The 17,424-nt window shown below is 41.9% G+C and overlaps 1 protein-coding gene across 1 annotated transcript; it reads left to right on the forward strand.

Moving 5' to 3' along the window:
- Nucleotides 1–3,754: 3,754 nt before the first annotated feature.
- ssna1 (Sjogren syndrome nuclear autoantigen 1) lies at nt 3,755–14,781 on the forward strand. The gene is made up of 3 exons (XM_061981059.2): nt 3,755–4,069; nt 10,894–11,093; nt 14,606–14,781. The coding sequence occupies exons 1-3, from the start codon at nt 4,018–4,020 to the stop codon at nt 14,696–14,698; spliced, it is 345 nt and encodes a 114-aa protein (XP_061837043.1). The 5' UTR covers nt 3,755–4,017; the 3' UTR covers nt 14,699–14,781.
- Nucleotides 14,782–17,424: the final 2,643 nt, after the last annotated feature.

Below are 17,424 nucleotides of genomic sequence, written 5' to 3' on the forward strand. Positions count from 1 at the left end.
TTCTCAGTTGGTTATTTATGCGTCATATAACGTACACTTATTCAGCCTGTTGTTCACTATTCTTTATTTATTTTAAATTGCCTTTCAAATGTCTATTCTTGGTGTTGGGTTTTATCAAATACATTTTCCCCAAAAATGCGACTTATACTCCAGTGCGAGGTATATATGTTTTTTTCCTTCTTTAATATGCATTTTTGGCGGGTGCGATTTACACTCCGGGGTGATTTATAATCCGAAAAATACGGTAGCTAGAATTCACTGAAAGTCAAGTACCGGTATTTATTTTATTTATATATATATATATATATATATATATATATATATATATACACAAATTGTTGCAAATAATCATTAACTTTAGAATTTGATGCCAGCAACACGTGACAAAGAAGTTGGGAAAGGTGGCAATAAATACTGATAAAGTTGAGGAATGCTCATCAAACACTTATTTGGAACATCCCACAGGTGAACAGGCAAATTGGGAACAGGTGGGTGCCATGATTGGGTATAAAAGTAGATTCCATGAAATGCTCAGTCATTCACAAACAAGGATGGGGCGAGGGTCACCACTTTGTCAACAAATGCGTGAGCAAATTGTTGAACAGTTTAAGAAAAACCTTTCTCAACCAGCTATTGCAAGGAATTTAGGGATTTCACCATCTACGGTCCGTAATATCATCAAAGGGTTCAGAGAACTTAGCTGCACGTAAGCAGCTAAGCCCGTGACCTTTGATCCCTCAGGCTGTACTGCATCAACAAGCGACATCAGTGTGTAAAGGATATCACCACATGGGCTCAGGAACACTTCAGAAACCCACTGTCATTAACTACAGTTGGTCGCTACATATGTAAGTGCAAGTTAAAACTCTCCTATGCAAGGCGAAAACCGTTTATCAACAACACCCAGAAACGCCGTCGGCTTCGCTGGGCCTGAGCTCATCTAAGATGGACTGATACAAAGTGGAAAAGTGTTCTGTGGTCTGACGAGTCCACATTTCAAATTGTTTTTGGAAACTGTGGACGTCGTGTCCTCCGGACCAAAGAGGAAAAGAACCATCCGGATTGTTATAGGCGCAAAGTTGAAAAGCCAGCATCTGTGATGGTATGGGGGTGTATTAGTGCCCAAGGCATGGGTAACTTACACATCTGTGAAGGCACCATTAATGCTGAAAGGTACATACAGGTTTTGGAGCAACATACTGTATGTTGCCATCCAAGCAACGTTACCATGAATGCCCCTGCTTATTTCAGCAAGACAATGCCAAGCCACGTGTTACATCAACGTGACTTCATAGTAAAAGAGAGCGGGTGCTAGACTGGCCTGCCTGTAGTCCAGACCTGTCTCCCATTGAAAATGTGTGGCGCATTATGAAGCCTAAAATACCACAATGGAGACCCCCGGACTGTTGAACAACTTAAGCTGTACATCAAGCAAGAATGGAAAAGAATTCCACCTGAGAAGCTTAAAAAAATGTGTCTCCTCAGTTCCCAAACATTTACTGAATGTTGTTAAAAGGAAAGGCCATGTAACACAGTGGTGAACATGCCCTTTCCCAACTACTTTGGCACGTGTTGCAGCCATGAAATTCTAAGTTAATTATTATTTGCAAAAAAAAAATAAAGTTTATGAGTTTGAACATCAAATATCTTGTCTTTGTAGTGCATTCAATTGAATATGGGTTGAAAAGGATTTGCAAATCATTGTATTCCGTTTATATTTACATCCAACACAATTTCCCAACTCATATGGAAACGGGGTTTGTATACATCCATCCATCCATCCATCTTCTTCCGCTTATCCGAGGTCGGGTCGCGGGGGCAGCAGCCTAAGCAGGGAAGCCCAGACTTCCCTCTCCCCAGCCACTTCGTCCAGCTCTTCCTGTGGGACCCCGAGGCGTTCCCAGGCCAGCCGGAAGACATAGTCTTCCCAGCGTGTCCTGGGTCTTCCCCGCGGCCTCCTACCGGTCGGACGTGCCCTAAGCACCTCCCTAGGGAGGCGTTCAGGTGGCATCCTGACCAGATGCCTGAACCACCTCATCTGGCTCCTCTCGATGTGGAGGAGCAGCGGCTTTACTTTGAGCTCCTCCCGGATGGCAGAGCTTCTCACCCTATCTCTAAGGGAGAGCCCCGCCACCCGGCAGAGGAAACTCATTTCGGCCGCTTGTACCCGTGATCTTGTCCTTTCGGTCATAACCCAAAGCTCATGACCATAGGTGAGGATGGGAACGTAGATCGACCGGTAAATTGAGAGCTTTGCCTTCCGGCTCAGCTCCTTCTTCACCACAACAGATCGATACAGCGTCCGCATTACTGAAGACGCCGCACCGATCCGCCTGTCGATCTCACGATCCACTCTTCCCTCACTCGTGAACAAGACTCCGAGGTACTTGAACTCCTCCACTTGGGGCAAGATCTCCTCCCCAACCCGGAGATGGCACTCCACCCTTTTGCGGGCGAGAACCATGGACTCGGACTTGGAGGTGTTGATTCTCATCCCAGTCGCTTCACACTCAGCTGCGAACCGATCCAGTGAGAGCTGAAGATCCTGGCCAGATGAAGCCATCAGGACCACATCATCTGCAAAAAGCAGAGACCTAATCCTGCAGCCACCAAACCAGATCCCCTCAACGCCTTGACTGCGCCTAGAAATTCTGTCCATAAAAGTTATGAACAGAATCGGTGACAAAGGGCAGCCTTCGCGGAGTCCAACCCTCACTGGAAACGTGTCCGACTTACTACCGGCATGCGGACCAAGCTCTGACACTGGTTATACAGGGAGCGGACTGCCACAATCAGACAGTCCGATACCCCATACTCTCTGAGCACTCCCCACAGGACTTCCCGAGGGACACGGTCGAATGCCTTCTCCAAGTCCACAAAACACATGTAGACTGGTTGGGCAAACTCCCATGCACCCTCAAGGACCCTGCCGAGAGTATAGAGCTGGTCCACAGTTCCACGACCAGGACGAAAACCACACTGTTCCTCCTGAATCCGAGGTTCGACTATCCGGCGTAGCCTCCTCTCCAGAAGCTAGCTCTTAGGTTTGTGTATATATATATGTATGTATATATATATATATATATATATATATATATATATATATATATATATATATATATATATATATATATATATATATATATATATATATAAGAAGTATTTGAATTTCAGTGAATTCTATCTATAAATATACTCCTCCCCCTTAACCCCCCCTCCCCCCCAATCTCCCGAATTTGGAGGTCTCAAGGTTGGCATGTATGCACACTAATGATCCATCCACCCATCCATTTTCTACCGCTTATTCCCTTCGGGGTTGCGGGGGGCGCTGGAGCCTATCTCAGCTACAATCGGGCGGAAGGCGGGGTACACCCTGGACAAGTCGCCAATGATGTACAATAAAACTCCTCATAGGAAGTTGCTATTTGTTATAACTTTGTGACATGATACAATGCACATTAATGAACATATCAAATATAAATGTGACAGATTGTAGCCAAAGGCTGATTTCCATCAGCATTTCATTGCAGAGAAACAAGCCCAGGGCTCCCACTAATTCAGCATTATAGTGAGTTGTATTTTTCTTCAAGTGAGAATCCGGTCCCTGAAATTAACGTCTACATTAAACCGGTCCGTGGTGCAAAAAAGGTTGAAGAGTACAATAACTCATGTAGAGTAGGTTGTACACCTCCGAAGCGGTAGGTGGCGTAGTGCGCCTCTAAAGTCAAGGGCGTAGCTCTCCATAAAACCAGTCCAAATAATAAGAAGAAGTAGTAGCAGTTTAAAAAAAAAAGTGTAGAAGACGTTTGTTTGAGCGGCTCACTTCAAAGAAGACCATTTGACAGAAAGATTTCCGAGCTCGACCATTTTCTTTAAGAAGTCACATATTTAACTCGTCGCCGACGGTGCTCTGTGAGACAAACAAAGTCGGGCTCCGCCCAGAGCTTTCGACTTAATTCGAGAACTTTGATTCGTGCAGTTAACGTTAGTTAGCATCGGTTGTCAGCTGATGCTAACATGACCCGGCAGGCTGCTGCTCTACAGACTTACAACAATGAACTCGTCGAGTGTAAGTCATATATTCTTTTTTTTTTTTAAATATAGGGATGGGATATAGATACGTTATATGCATACATTATGGTTGTTGCTGTTACTGTTGAACCAGCCAACATTCGCTACGTTTCGGTCAAGGGACAAGCGGTAGAAAATGGATGGATTGATTAGCTAAATCAGTGGTGTCAAACTCAAGGCCCGGGGGCCTAATCTGGCCCGCCACATTATTTTATGTGGGCCTGGGAAAGCCTGGAAATAATGTGCTTTAATAAAATGCTTCATTGTTTCCCTTTTGAAATTAAAAACTAATGTACTGCAGGCAATTGCATATGTTTTAAAATTCAACATTATCTAAATTAGGGCTGGGCGATATGGCCTTTTTTTTAATATCTCGATATTTTAGGCCATATCGCGATACACTATATATATCGCGATATTTTGCCTTAGCCTTGAATGAACACTTCCATCCATCCATCCATTTTCAATCAATCAATCAATGTTTATTTATATAGCCCTAAATCACAAGTGTCTCAAAGGGCTGCACAAGCCACAACGACATCCTCGGTACAAAGCCCACATAAGGGCAAGGAAAAACTCACCCCAGTGGGACGTCGATGTGAATGACTATGAGAAACCTTGGAGAGGGCCGCATATGTGGGTAACCCCCCCCCCTCTAGGGGAGACCGAAAGCAATGGATGTCAAGTGGGTCTGACATAATATTGTGAGAGTCCAGTCCATAGTGGATCCAACATAATAGTAAGAGTCCAGTCCATAGTGGGGCCAGCAGGACACCATCCCGAGCGGAGACGGGTCAGCAGCGCAGAGATGTTCCCAGCCGATGCACAGGCGAGCGGTCCACCCCGGGTCCCGACTCTGGACAGCCAGCACTTCATCCATGGCCACCGGACCTGTGCCCCCCCCCTTCACAAGGAAGAGGGGAGCAGAGGAGAAAAGAAAAGAAACGGCAGATCAACTGGTCTAACAGGGGGGCTATTTAAAGGCTAGAGTATACAAATGAGTTTTAAGATGGGACTTAAATGCTTCTACGAGGTAGCATCTCTAATTGTTACCGCTTATTCCCTTTGGGGTCGCGGGGGGCGCTGGAGCCTATCTCAGCTACAATCGGGCGGAAGGCGGCGTACACCCTGGACAAGTCGCCACCTCATCGCAGGGCCAACACAGATAGACAGACAACATTCACACACTAGGGTCAATTTAGTGTTGCCAATCAAAACACTTGATGCATATAATCACAGCAGTATGATGATTCTATGTGTCTACATTAAAACATTCTTCTTCATATTGCATTTTTATATGCTCATTTTAAACTTTCATGCAGAGAGGGAAATCACAACTAAGTGAATTGACTAAAAGTGTATTTATTAAACAGTTATTAAAGGGGAACATTATCACCAGACCTATGTAAGCGTCAATATATACCTTGATGTTGCAGAAAAAAGACCTTTTTTTTTTTTTAACCGATTTCCGAACTCTAAATGGGTGAATTTTGGCGAATTAAACGCATTTCTATTATCACAACGTGACATCACATCGGGAAGCAATCCGCCATTTTCTCACTTTCGTCGGTGTGTTGTCGGAGGGTGTAACAACACGAACAGGGACGGATTCAAGTTGCACCAGTGGCCCAAAGATGCAAAAGTGGCAAGAAATTGGACGAAATTTGTTCAAAATACGAGGCTGTGGGGAAAGCCGACGAAATGGTCAGTCGTTTGTTCCGCACACTTTACCGACGAAAGCTATGCTACGACAGAGATGGCAAGAATGTGTGGATATCCTGCGACACTCAAAGCAGATGCATTTGCAACGATAAAGACCCTAGCTTCCCTGGCCTGCTGACATCAACTCCAAAACTGGACGGATCAGCTTTCAGGAAAAGAGAGCGGATGAGGGTATGTCTACAGAATATATTAATTGATGAAAACTTTATTAATTACTCGCGGTTTTACGTAAATTATTATACATAAACTGTGTTTACCAATAATTTAGCTTAAAAGCATTTATTTTTTTCAATCATTCGAGTAGTCTTGTGTAATGCAGTCTTTTGTGTCTATTTAGGTATGGTTAACCTGAGTGCTGAAATCGTGGAAAAATATATGTTCTTAGCGCGCTTGAAATGGGCTGTCTGCACGCTCAAAGTGTATGTTGTTGCCAAATGTATTTCATATGCTGTAAACCTAGTTCATAGTTGTTAGTTTCTTTTAATGCCAAACAAACACATACCAATCGTTGGTTATAAGGCGATCGCCAAATTCGTCCTCGCTTTCTCCCGTGTCGCTGGCTGTTGTGTCGTTTTCGTCGGTTTCGCTTGCATACGGTTCAAACCGATATGGCTCAATAGCTTCATTTTCTTCTTCAATTTCGTTTTCGCTACCTGCCTCCACACTACAACCATCCGTTTCAATACATGCGTAATCTGTTGAATCGCTTAAGCCGCTGAAATCCGAGTCTGAATCCGAGCTAATGTCGCTATATCTTGCTGTTCTATCCGCCATGTTTGTTTGTATTGGCATCACTGTGTGACGTCACAGAAAAATGGACGGGTGTATATAACGATGGTTAAAATCAGGCACTTTGAAGCTTTTTTTAGGGATATTGCGTGATGGGTAAAATTTTGAAAAAAAACTTCGAAAAATAAAATAAGCCACTGGGAACTGATTTTTAATGGTTTTAACCCTTCTGAAATTGTGATAATGTTCCCCTTTTAAGCAGTGGCACAAACATTCATGTCATTTCCAAAACAGAAAGTGCAAGATTGTCAGAGACATTTTAAAACAAGCTATTAGTGCACTTTTGTGCGTGTCACTAAGATGTCATATCAAAACAACACTAAATTAAAGGGCACTTTTTGTACAGAACGCCACTACAATAGTTTAAAACAAATAAAGTGCACTTTTGGGCACAATGTCACACAAGATAAAAAACAAACAAAAATGAGCTGCATAATAGGAAATCAAATAGTGTATGTCCTTCGCTATGTGGTAGGTTCCTGCGGACATTATCTCCTTTTATTGACTAGTTTTTTCATACGGTGTTGATCTGGAAATGTTTGCCTCTGCATTTTGATGGTGTGGGCGTGTGGCACATAACGGAGATGTTGACATGCGGAGTAAGCACTCCTCATTCTCGAGCAGGGGACTTTTCAAATGATTCTACATATTAGCAGTAATGCTAGTTTTTGTAGCAACGCTTTTGCCCCACACTTGACAAATTACGGTTGTCTGTTCGACATATTCCCACTTGAAGCCAAACCACCGCCAGACGATGGACCCCCTGCTGTTTTTCTTGGAATTAATTATTCCTTCATTTGTTACCAGATTCGCACCTTCTCTCTCTCTCTCGTATTACCACTCGCATCACAGCTAACGTTACCCATGCTGCTACCTCTCTGCTCCGCGAGGGCGTATACGTAGTGACGTATGACGTGACGTATGTAAGAAAGTGCGCTTGCTGTCTGTGAGAAGGAGACACAAAAAGGAGTGGGAAGAGCCTGTAGTGTAATGCCAGCAGCTAAAAGCAACTGCGTGAGAACATATACTTGAATATAACGATATAATAATTTTCTATATCGCACAGAGACAAACCCGCGATATATCGCCCAACCATAGTCTACATTAAAACATTGTTGTTCATACTGCATTAATATATGCTTATTTTAAACGTTCATGCAGAGAGGGAAATCACAACTAAGTCAATTTACCAAAACTGTATTTATTAAACAGTTATTAAGCAGTGGCACAAACATCCATGTAATTTCAAAACAGAAAGTGCAAGATTGTCAGAGACATTTTAAAACAAGCTATGAGTGCACTTTTGTGCATGATGTCACTAAGATGACATATCAAAACACCACTAAATTAAAGTGTACTTTTTGTACAGAACGCCACTATAATAGTTTAAAACATATAAAGTGCACTTTGGTGCATGATGTCACACAAGATATTTCAATAACTGTCAAAAAAAATGAGCTGCATAATAGGACATCAAATAGTGTATGTCCTTTGTTATGTGGTTGGTTTTCTCCTTCTGTTGTTGACAATTTTTTTCATACGGTGTTGATCTGGAAATGGTTGCTTCTGTGTTTTGTTGGGTGTGGCACCGGCCGGAGATGTTGACATGCGGAGTTTCAAGCACTCTTCATTGTCTAGCGGGTGACTTTTCAAATGATGCTACATATTAGCAGTGCTGCTACTTTTTGTAGCAACGCTTTTGCCCCACACTTGTAAAACATCTTCCAGCTTGAAGCCAAACCACCGCCAGACGATGGACTCCCTGCTGATTTTCTTGGGAATGAATTCTTCCTTCGTTTGTTACCACACCGCTAGTGTCGCTATCTGTCTGCTCCGCGAGGGCGTATGACGTTGCGACAGTATGTGACGTATGTATGAAGGTGCACTTGTTTTATGTCTCTGTGAGAAGGAGAGACAAGAAAGAGTGAGAATAACCTGTAGTGTAATGCCCGCAGCTAAAAGCAACTGCGTGAGGACGTATACTTGAATATCACGATAAAGTAATTTTCTATATCACACAGAGACAAACCTGCGATATATCGAGTATATTCGATATATCGCCCAGCCCTACTGTAGTGACATTGTTATTGTAAGAGCGAACACTGAGGAACTGTATTTTTCTAGCGTATTAACACATTGCCTTGCTCACAAAGACACTCACAGAGCTGCGGTAGGCTAGCTATGGCAAGAGGTAAGTTGTAGCTTCTGCGTCAGCAGCTGAATAGCTTTTGAGTTTGTAAAGCACAACGCAATGCGAAGGACACCAATCTGCAATGACTGAAAAGCATTAGAATCATTTGGGGCGGCCAGGCTCGGTTGGTAAAGTGGCCGTGCCAGCAACTTGAGGGTTCCAGGTTCGATGCCTGCATCCACCATTCTATTCACTGCCAAGATACTTTACCCACCAGCTCCCAGTGCCACCCACACTGGTTGAAATTTAACGTAGATAATGGCTTTCACTAAGTACTTTGAGTCAATAGAAAAAAGCCCGAGATAAATATAATTCACTTCACTTAAAGGGGAACATTATCACAATTTCAGAAGGGTTGAAACCATTAAAAATCAGTTCCCAGTGGCTTATTTTATTTTTCGAAGTTTTTTTCAAAATTTTACCCATCATGCAATATCCCTAAAAAAAGCTTCAAAGTGCCTGATTTTAACCATCGTTATATACACCCGTCCATTTTCCTGTGACGTCACATAGTGATGCCGATACAAACAAACATGGCGGAAAGAACAGCAAGGAATAGCGACATTAGCTCGGATTCAGACTCGTATTTCAGCGGCTTAAGCGATTCAACAGATTACGCATGTATTGAAACGGATGGTTGTAGTGTGGAGGCAGGTAGCGAAAACGAAATTGAAGAAGAAATTGAAGCTATTGAGCCATATCGGTTTGAACCGTATGCAAGCGAAACCGACGAAAACGACACGACAGCCAGCGACACGGGAGAAAGCGAGGACGAATTCGGCGATCGCCTTCTAACCAACGATTGGTATGTGTTTGTTTGGCATTAAAGGAAACTAACAACTATGAACTAGGTTTACAGCATATGAAATACATTTGGCAACAACATGCACTTTGAGAGTGCAGACAGCCCAGTTTTCATCAATTAATATATTCTGTAGACATACCCTCATCCGCTCGCAGATTTCTTTGACTTTATCGTTGGAAATGCATCTGCTTTGAGTGTCGCAGGATATCCACACATTCTTGCCATCTCTGTCGTAGCATAGCTTTCGTCGGTAAAGTGTGCGGAACAAACGTCCAATTTCTTGCCACTTTTGCATCTTTGGGCCACTGGTGCAACTTGAATCTATCCCTGTTCGTGTTGTTACACCCTCCGACAACACACCGACGAGGCATGATGTCTCCAAGGTACGGAAAACAGTCGAAAAAACGGAAAATAACAGAGCTGATTTGACTCTGTGTTTGAGAAAATGGCGGATTGCTTCCCGATGTGACGTCACAACGTGACGTCATCGCTGCGAGAGCGAATATTAGAAAGGCGTTTAATTCGCCAAAATTCACCCATTTAGAATTCGGAAATCGGTTAAAAAAATATATGGTCTTTTTTCTGCAACATCAAAGTATATATTGACGCTTACATAGGTCTGGTGATAATGTTCCCCTTTAATTACAGTATCCCGGAAAGTATTAGCCCACATTTCATGTTTTGTTTGTACACAGCTAGCTCGTGTGTGTGTCCTCATGTGCGTGGTCTGAAGCAAGAACATTATGCCTGGAATTGTACAGACCTAATCCACATATTGCCTGACACACGCTGCCTGACCAGGCTCAGAAAATCTGCAGAGACTCCTCCCACCCCCACCAAGGACTGTTTTCACTGCTGGACTCTAGAAAGAGGTTCTGCAGCCTCCGTAGCAGAACCTCCAGGTTCTGTAACAGCTTCTTCCCTCAGGCCATAAAACTCTTGAACGCATCATAATAATCCCCTCAATTCCCCCCAAAAATGGATTAACTCGCTGGAATATAAAGACAATATAACATACATCCATAAACGTGGATGCATATGCAAAAGTACAATATATTTATCTGTACAGTAATCTAATTATTTATATCTGCAACTTATTGATTTGTTATCCTGCACTACCATGAGCTCATGCAACGAAATTTCGTTCTTATCTGTACTGTAAAGTTCAAATTTGAATGACAATAAAACAAAAGTCTAAGTCTAATATTGTTATCAAGTGGATTCACAGGAAAAAAAGAAGTGAAATGTTGCAGATGACCAACCTTAAAACTCAAGATACTACTAGGATTTTAATTTTTCTTGTTTGTCCCCTCAGGTATTGAGGACCTGTGCTCCAAACGGGAAGAGTTGAACCAACAAATCAAGCTGGAGGAAGAAGAGAAGGAGCGACTGCAGCATGACATCCACGTTCTCGCTGAGAAGCTGAGCAGGGTCAACGAAAGCCTCGCTCAAAGACTGGCTACACGCGCCACCTTCGACCGCACCATCGCAGAGACCGAGGCTGCCTACACCAAGGTGTTTGTCCTTTGGCTTACCCATCCGTCCATTTTTTTTTTACCGCTTTCGGCGTCGCGGGGTTGGGGTTATGGTGGGGTTTGCCGGAGAATATTCCAGCTGTACTCGTAAATATTACAAATACTTTTAGATTGATGTGACCAGTTATAGACAAAGCAGGGTTTGATCTTTATACATCAAGTCACACTTAGTAATGGGGGGGGGGGCGGGGGTGGGCAGGCCATTTCATTTGCATACCGTATTTTCCGGACCATAGGGCGCACCGGATTATAAGGCGCACTGCCGATGAGTGGGTCTATTCAGGTCATCTTTCATACAAAAGGTGCACTAAAGGGGTCATAATATGATTTTTTTTCTAAATTGAAAATACTTCCTTGTGGTCTACATAACATGTAATGGTGGTTCTTTGGTCAAAATGTTGCATGGATTAGGTTTTACAGACCATCTTCAAGTCGCTTTCTGACAGTCGCTTCAGGATGCTCTGTTTTGTGGGCGGTCTTATTTGTACGTGGCTCACCTTCGACAGCGTCTTCTCCCCGTCATCTTTGTTGTAGCGGTGTAGCGTGCAAAGACGGGAATGGAAGAAGTGTCAAAAGATGGAGCTAACGGTTTTAATGACTTTCAGACTTTACTGAAATAAATAACGGAGCAGCATCTCCTCATCCGTGGGTCACTAGTGCAACAACGCCGGAAATGTGTCTCGTGAAAAACCGTCCGACCGGAACTCTCTAATAACTAAAGTTTTGTTGGTGAATAATGTAAACCCACTACACCAGTAGTTTTTAGAGCTTCCATAGTGAGTCTACTGACGGATATAAGTTAGAACTAGAGTTATCCGGTAATGGCTTTTTTGCCGATATCCGATATTCCGATGTGGTCCAACTCTTAATTACCGATTCCGATATCAACCGATAACGATATATTCAGTCGTGGAATTATTACTTTATTATACCTAATTTTGTTGTGATGCCCCGCTGGATGCATTAAACAATGTAACAACGTTTTCCAAAATAAATCAACTCAAGTTATGGAAAAAAATGCCAACATGGCACTGCCATATTTATTATTGAAGTCACAAAGTGCATTATTTTTTTTAACATGCCTCAAAACAGCAGGAGTTTGAGTTGGGAGGGTGTATATTGTAACGTCCCGGAAGAGTTAGTGCTGCAAGGGTTCTGGGTATATGTTCTGTTGTGTTACGGTGCGGATGTTCTCCCGAAATGTGTTATTCATTCTTGTTTGGTGTGGGTTCACAGTGTGGCGCATATTTGTAACAGTGTTAAAGTTGTTTATACGGCCACCCTCAGTGTGACCTGTATGGCTGTTGACCAAGTATGCTTGGCATTCACTTGTGTGTGTGAAAAGCCGTAGATATTATGTGACTGGGCCGGCACGCAAAGGCAGTGCCTTTTAAGGTTTATTGGCGCGCTGTACTTCTCCCTACGTCCGTGTACACAGCGGCGTTTTAAAAAGTCATAAATTTTACTTTTTGAAACAGATACCGATAATTTCCGATATTACATTTTAAAGCATTTATCGGCCGATATTATCGGACATCTCTAGTTAGAACTTTACGCTACTTTATATTAGAAATGGCAACAGCGCAGGATGTATGCCCCATAACGAGAAGATCGAGAAAAAGAAGAAGCTTATTGACTACAGTGTCGCCACGGACTACAATGGCGGATGCGCACAAATTTTCAGGACTTATGCAGATCCCATTTAAAGTTTTGTTGTTGATTACTGGCGTCATATTGCAGTCTACACATATCTCTTAATGTGTGACTGCCATCTAATGGTCACACTTATCTTTACACCATGTACCAAATAAAATAGCTTCAAGGTCGGAAAGCACAACCAAAATGATTCCGTACATTAGACAAAAAAATCCGTCATGTCTTTCATAATGATTGTGATCAATAGGCAAAAAAAAAAAAAGTGCAGTTCCCCTTTAAAATACTCCAATGTTTGGACACAAATGCAATTGTATTGCTAGATTGACTGTCAAAGCGCTTTGAGTACCTTGAAGGTAGAGAAGCGCTATACAAGTATAACCCATTTATTATTTGAACAGACTTTTTAAAAAATGTTTTACTTGAATTAATGTCATGTATTTGCTCAAAACTTGGTAACAGTTTTATCTAAAGTCCCATCAGTGTTTATTTTGGAGTCAAATTTGCACACCATCACTTATCTTCGCACTATCGTATGCATTTTTAAATACCGTATGTCAAATTGGTACGGTTGAGTACCAGTATTAATTCCCAGGTAGAGGGTGTTGGTACCGTATTGGTTCAAATGTGAAAGGTACTTATCCCTAGTAGTTATTGGGATTAGAGTAACTCCACGACTGATTTAATAACTTTTTTTGTAATCAACAAGCAATTATATATTTTAAAACAGGTGTTTTGCCGCCCTGCGATGAGGTGGCGACTTGTCCAGGGTGTACACCGCCTTCCGCCCGATTGTAGCTGAGATAGGCTCCAGCGCCCCCCGCGATCCCAAAGGGAATAAGCGGTAGAAAATGGATGGATGGAAGGTGTTTTGCCCGAATATGTCAAATAGAAGCAGCCTTAAAATAAGCACTCTGGACTTTTGTGGATTTGATGACAGTAGAACCCATGACTACAAATTGAGCCATTTTAGGCTACTACAGTCACAAAGAAAAGCCAGCTAAATTAAGGTCTGGCCCTTGAGTTTGATACCTGTGGTTTAGAACACGGGTCGCCCGCAGCTTGCTGTAATATTAAATACTGCACTAATTAGTTTTGTCACATATAACACAAAGCTAAGATGGGGATGTTTTGTTCTGATAGCTTAGCATATATTGACCTACAATGGATGACTTTTGGCATCTTTCATGTACAAAATGTATCAGAGTGGCCCCCCACTTCATTTGATTTTCTTCTGTGGAAAAAGTTGTCGGACAAATAATGACAAAAACTTAAAATATGTTGCACATATTGTAAAAAAAATCAACTAAACTCATACCCAAAGATAGAACATCTGTGAATTGAGTCTTTAATGAACCAACATGCATGTTTTGGGATGTGAGAGGTAGCGTCAAACGAACTCTAACTTATAATAAATATTTCACCCCTATACAATATCCTACCCTAACACCATACTGTGCAATATTACCCTTCGAGTGCAATACATCCGACACTGATTGTTATCACTCCGGTACTCTTGTCTTGTTCTGTATATTGTACAGTATTTTGTATATTGTTTTGTATATTGTACAGGATTGCTTATTATTTTTATTTGATAGTAGTCTATTTCAATTCTTAGTTTTATCTTTATTACTTCTTGTGTAATTAATTTTTATCCCATATTAGTTCCCACTACCGCACCTTAAATTGGAGTCCTTAATCTCGTTATATGCAAATATAATGACAATAAAGTCCATTATATTCTATTCTTTTCTTTGAAGAACAACAAAGCACTTTCGCAGTAAAACTATTACATTTGATACCGATGCCAATTCACGTTATTTCCTCCTCTTCCCACAGATCCTGGAGAGTTCCCAGTCTCTACTCAGTGTCTTGAAGCATGAGGCACAAAACGTCAGTAAAGCCATGGAGCCTCGCAGGAAAGAGCACTAATGCACAGGAAGTGGGTCTTGAAAAACTATTCGAAACATGTTGTTTTTACACAAATAAAGTCACCGATTTCTGACAAAATCTCACCATGTACATTTGTCGCATTTAATTGAAAAAAGAAATCATTCTGTGTAACACAATAGTCTAATGGTTAGGTCCAGGGCCGTAACTAGGATTTGATGAATACAGAGGTCAAAATTTGCTCTTTTTAAATTAAAAAATATTCTTGCAACTTTTTAAAGTCTTTCTTTGGAGAATTCCACGCTTTCACACCAGCAACAGACAAGCGCATTTGTTTCAAATTTGTTCGTGCTCTTGGCCTTCTGTGATTCTCATCTTCAGACGTGAACACCAATAACTTTTGTAAGTCCTTCGAAATAACTTTATTTCTAGCTTTGAACATCACTAATAGAGTATGCAATTCTACAATGTCTTTTAGTTTTAATAAAGTTAAAAAAGTTAAAGTACCACACGAGGTGTGGCGAAATTATTCTCTGCATTTGACCCATCACCCTTCATCACCCCCTGGGAGGTGAGGGGAGCAGTGAGCAGCAGCGGTGGCCGCACCCGGGAGTAAGTTTTGGTGATTTAACCCCCAATTCCAACCCTTGATGCTGAGTCTCAAGCAGGGAGGTAATGGGTCCCATTTTTATCCTGACCCAATGAAGAGTGGATTTGTGTGGTCTTTATATCCTACTTTAAAAATAATACGAATTACTCTTTTCTGTAAAATAAATAAAGGCATTATGTTGCTGTGATATGTACTTCCCCATATTTCTGCACAATAATTGAAATAAGGTAGAATAATTGAGCAATATAACATTCTCATTGTATTTTACGGTAAACTGTATTTAACCTCAACATAAATACGTTTTAGCTACCTTATTTACTTTTTAAAGTAAAAAAAAAAAAGTTAAAGTAAAAAATGATTGTCACACACACTAAGTGTGGTGAGATTATCCTGCATTTATTTGACCCATCACCCTCACCCCCTGGTAGGCGAGGGGAGCAGTGAGCAGCAGCGGTGGCCGCGCCTGAGAATCATTTTGGTGATTTAACCCCCAATTCCAATCCTTGATGCTGAGTGTTAAAGATACCTTATATACAATATAAAATAACGATGCTCTCGATGGAGGAGTAGTAAAAAGTCAGGAGGATGTTCTTGCTGACTTGGAAGGAATTGAGTTATTTTTGTTGTTGACATTTCTTGAGAACAATCTCTGTGTTGGAGGAGGATTATAGGAAGTGGTCAAATATGGATACCCAGGTATTTGTACTCCTGGACTACTTCAACAGGCTTCCCGTGGATGATTGTGTTTTTTGGCTGCAGCTAGTTCCATCTGCTTGTTGAAGGTTATCACCGTGTCTTTGGTCTAGTTCATGTCCAGTTCCAAACAGGAGCCGTCACACCACTCCACAAACTCCTGAAGAGCTGGTCCGTGGTGATAAGGGCTTGATAACAGCATACTTGCCAACCTTGAGACCTCTGATTCTGGGAGGTGTGTGTGTGGGGGGGGGGCGTGGTTAAGAGGAGAGGAGTATATTTACAGCTAGAATTCACCAAGTCAAGTATTTCATATATATATAAGAAATACTTGACTTTTAGTGAATTGTAGCTATATATATTTATTTTATTATATATATATATATAAATAAGAGAAATACTTGAATTTCAGTGTTCATTCACTTACACATATACACACACATAACACTCAACTACTCATTGTTGAGTTAAGGGTTGAATTGTCCATCCTTGTTCTATTCTGTCACTATTTTTCTAACCATGCTGAACACCCTCTCTGATGATGCATTCTGCTTCATCTCCTTGTGTGCGCAGTTGTGCACTGCACTCTCTAAAAGCTGTAGATGTTATTGTCATATATGCATGTACAGTAGATGGCAGTATTGTCCTGTTTAAGAGTGTCACAACATTGCTGTTTACGGCAGACAAACTGCTTTACGGTAGACGAAAACGTGACTGCTGCTGTTGTGTGTTGTTACCGCGCTGGGAGGACGTTAATGAAACTGCCTAACAATAAACCCACATAAGAAACCAAGAACTCGCCCTCGATCATTCTACAGTTATAACGTGATTGGGCAGGCACGCTGTTTATATTGTGGGAAAGCGGACGTGAAAACAGGCTGTCGACACGTCACTCAGGTCCGCCTGAATTCCGGGAGATTTTCGGGAGAAAATTTGTCCCGGGAGGTTTTCGGGAGAGGCGCTGAATTTCGGGAGTCTCCCAGAAAATCCGGGAGGGTTGGCAAGTATGGATAACAGAGACTCGAGAACTGTATCTGTAACTTTACCAGATGACAGTTTATGTCGACCGCGAGCTACCGGTTGATTGCGGAGTGTGTCAGTCGGTCGCCAGCCAGGCTTTAAAAAAATTGACCTAAAAATTGGCGATCGTCAATCTTCACTAAGACGTCACTTTCGTCACTTGATTGACATTCACGGCACCAGAGGGTCTTGTGAGATGACGCTGGCTGCTGCCAGATCATTATTAAGAAAAAATGACCGACAGGAAGGCGAGAAACACTTTTTTTTATTTCAACAGACTCTGCTGTCAAAACCCTAAAGACTGACTGCACAGTTCCTGTCTTCACAATAAAAGCCCTGCTTCATCCTGCCTGCGCTAACAAAATAAAGAGTCTCAGAAAGTTAGCAGGCTACAGAGTTTTCCGCCAATGTGTTTGTTGTAAAGTGTATAAGCCTGACCTGCTCA

This window comes from Nerophis lumbriciformis, linkage group LG20 (assembly GCF_033978685.3).
Source record: "Nerophis lumbriciformis linkage group LG20, RoL_Nlum_v2.1, whole genome shotgun sequence".
In the NCBI taxonomy this organism is placed as follows: Eukaryota; Metazoa; Chordata; class Actinopteri; order Syngnathiformes; family Syngnathidae; genus Nerophis; species Nerophis lumbriciformis.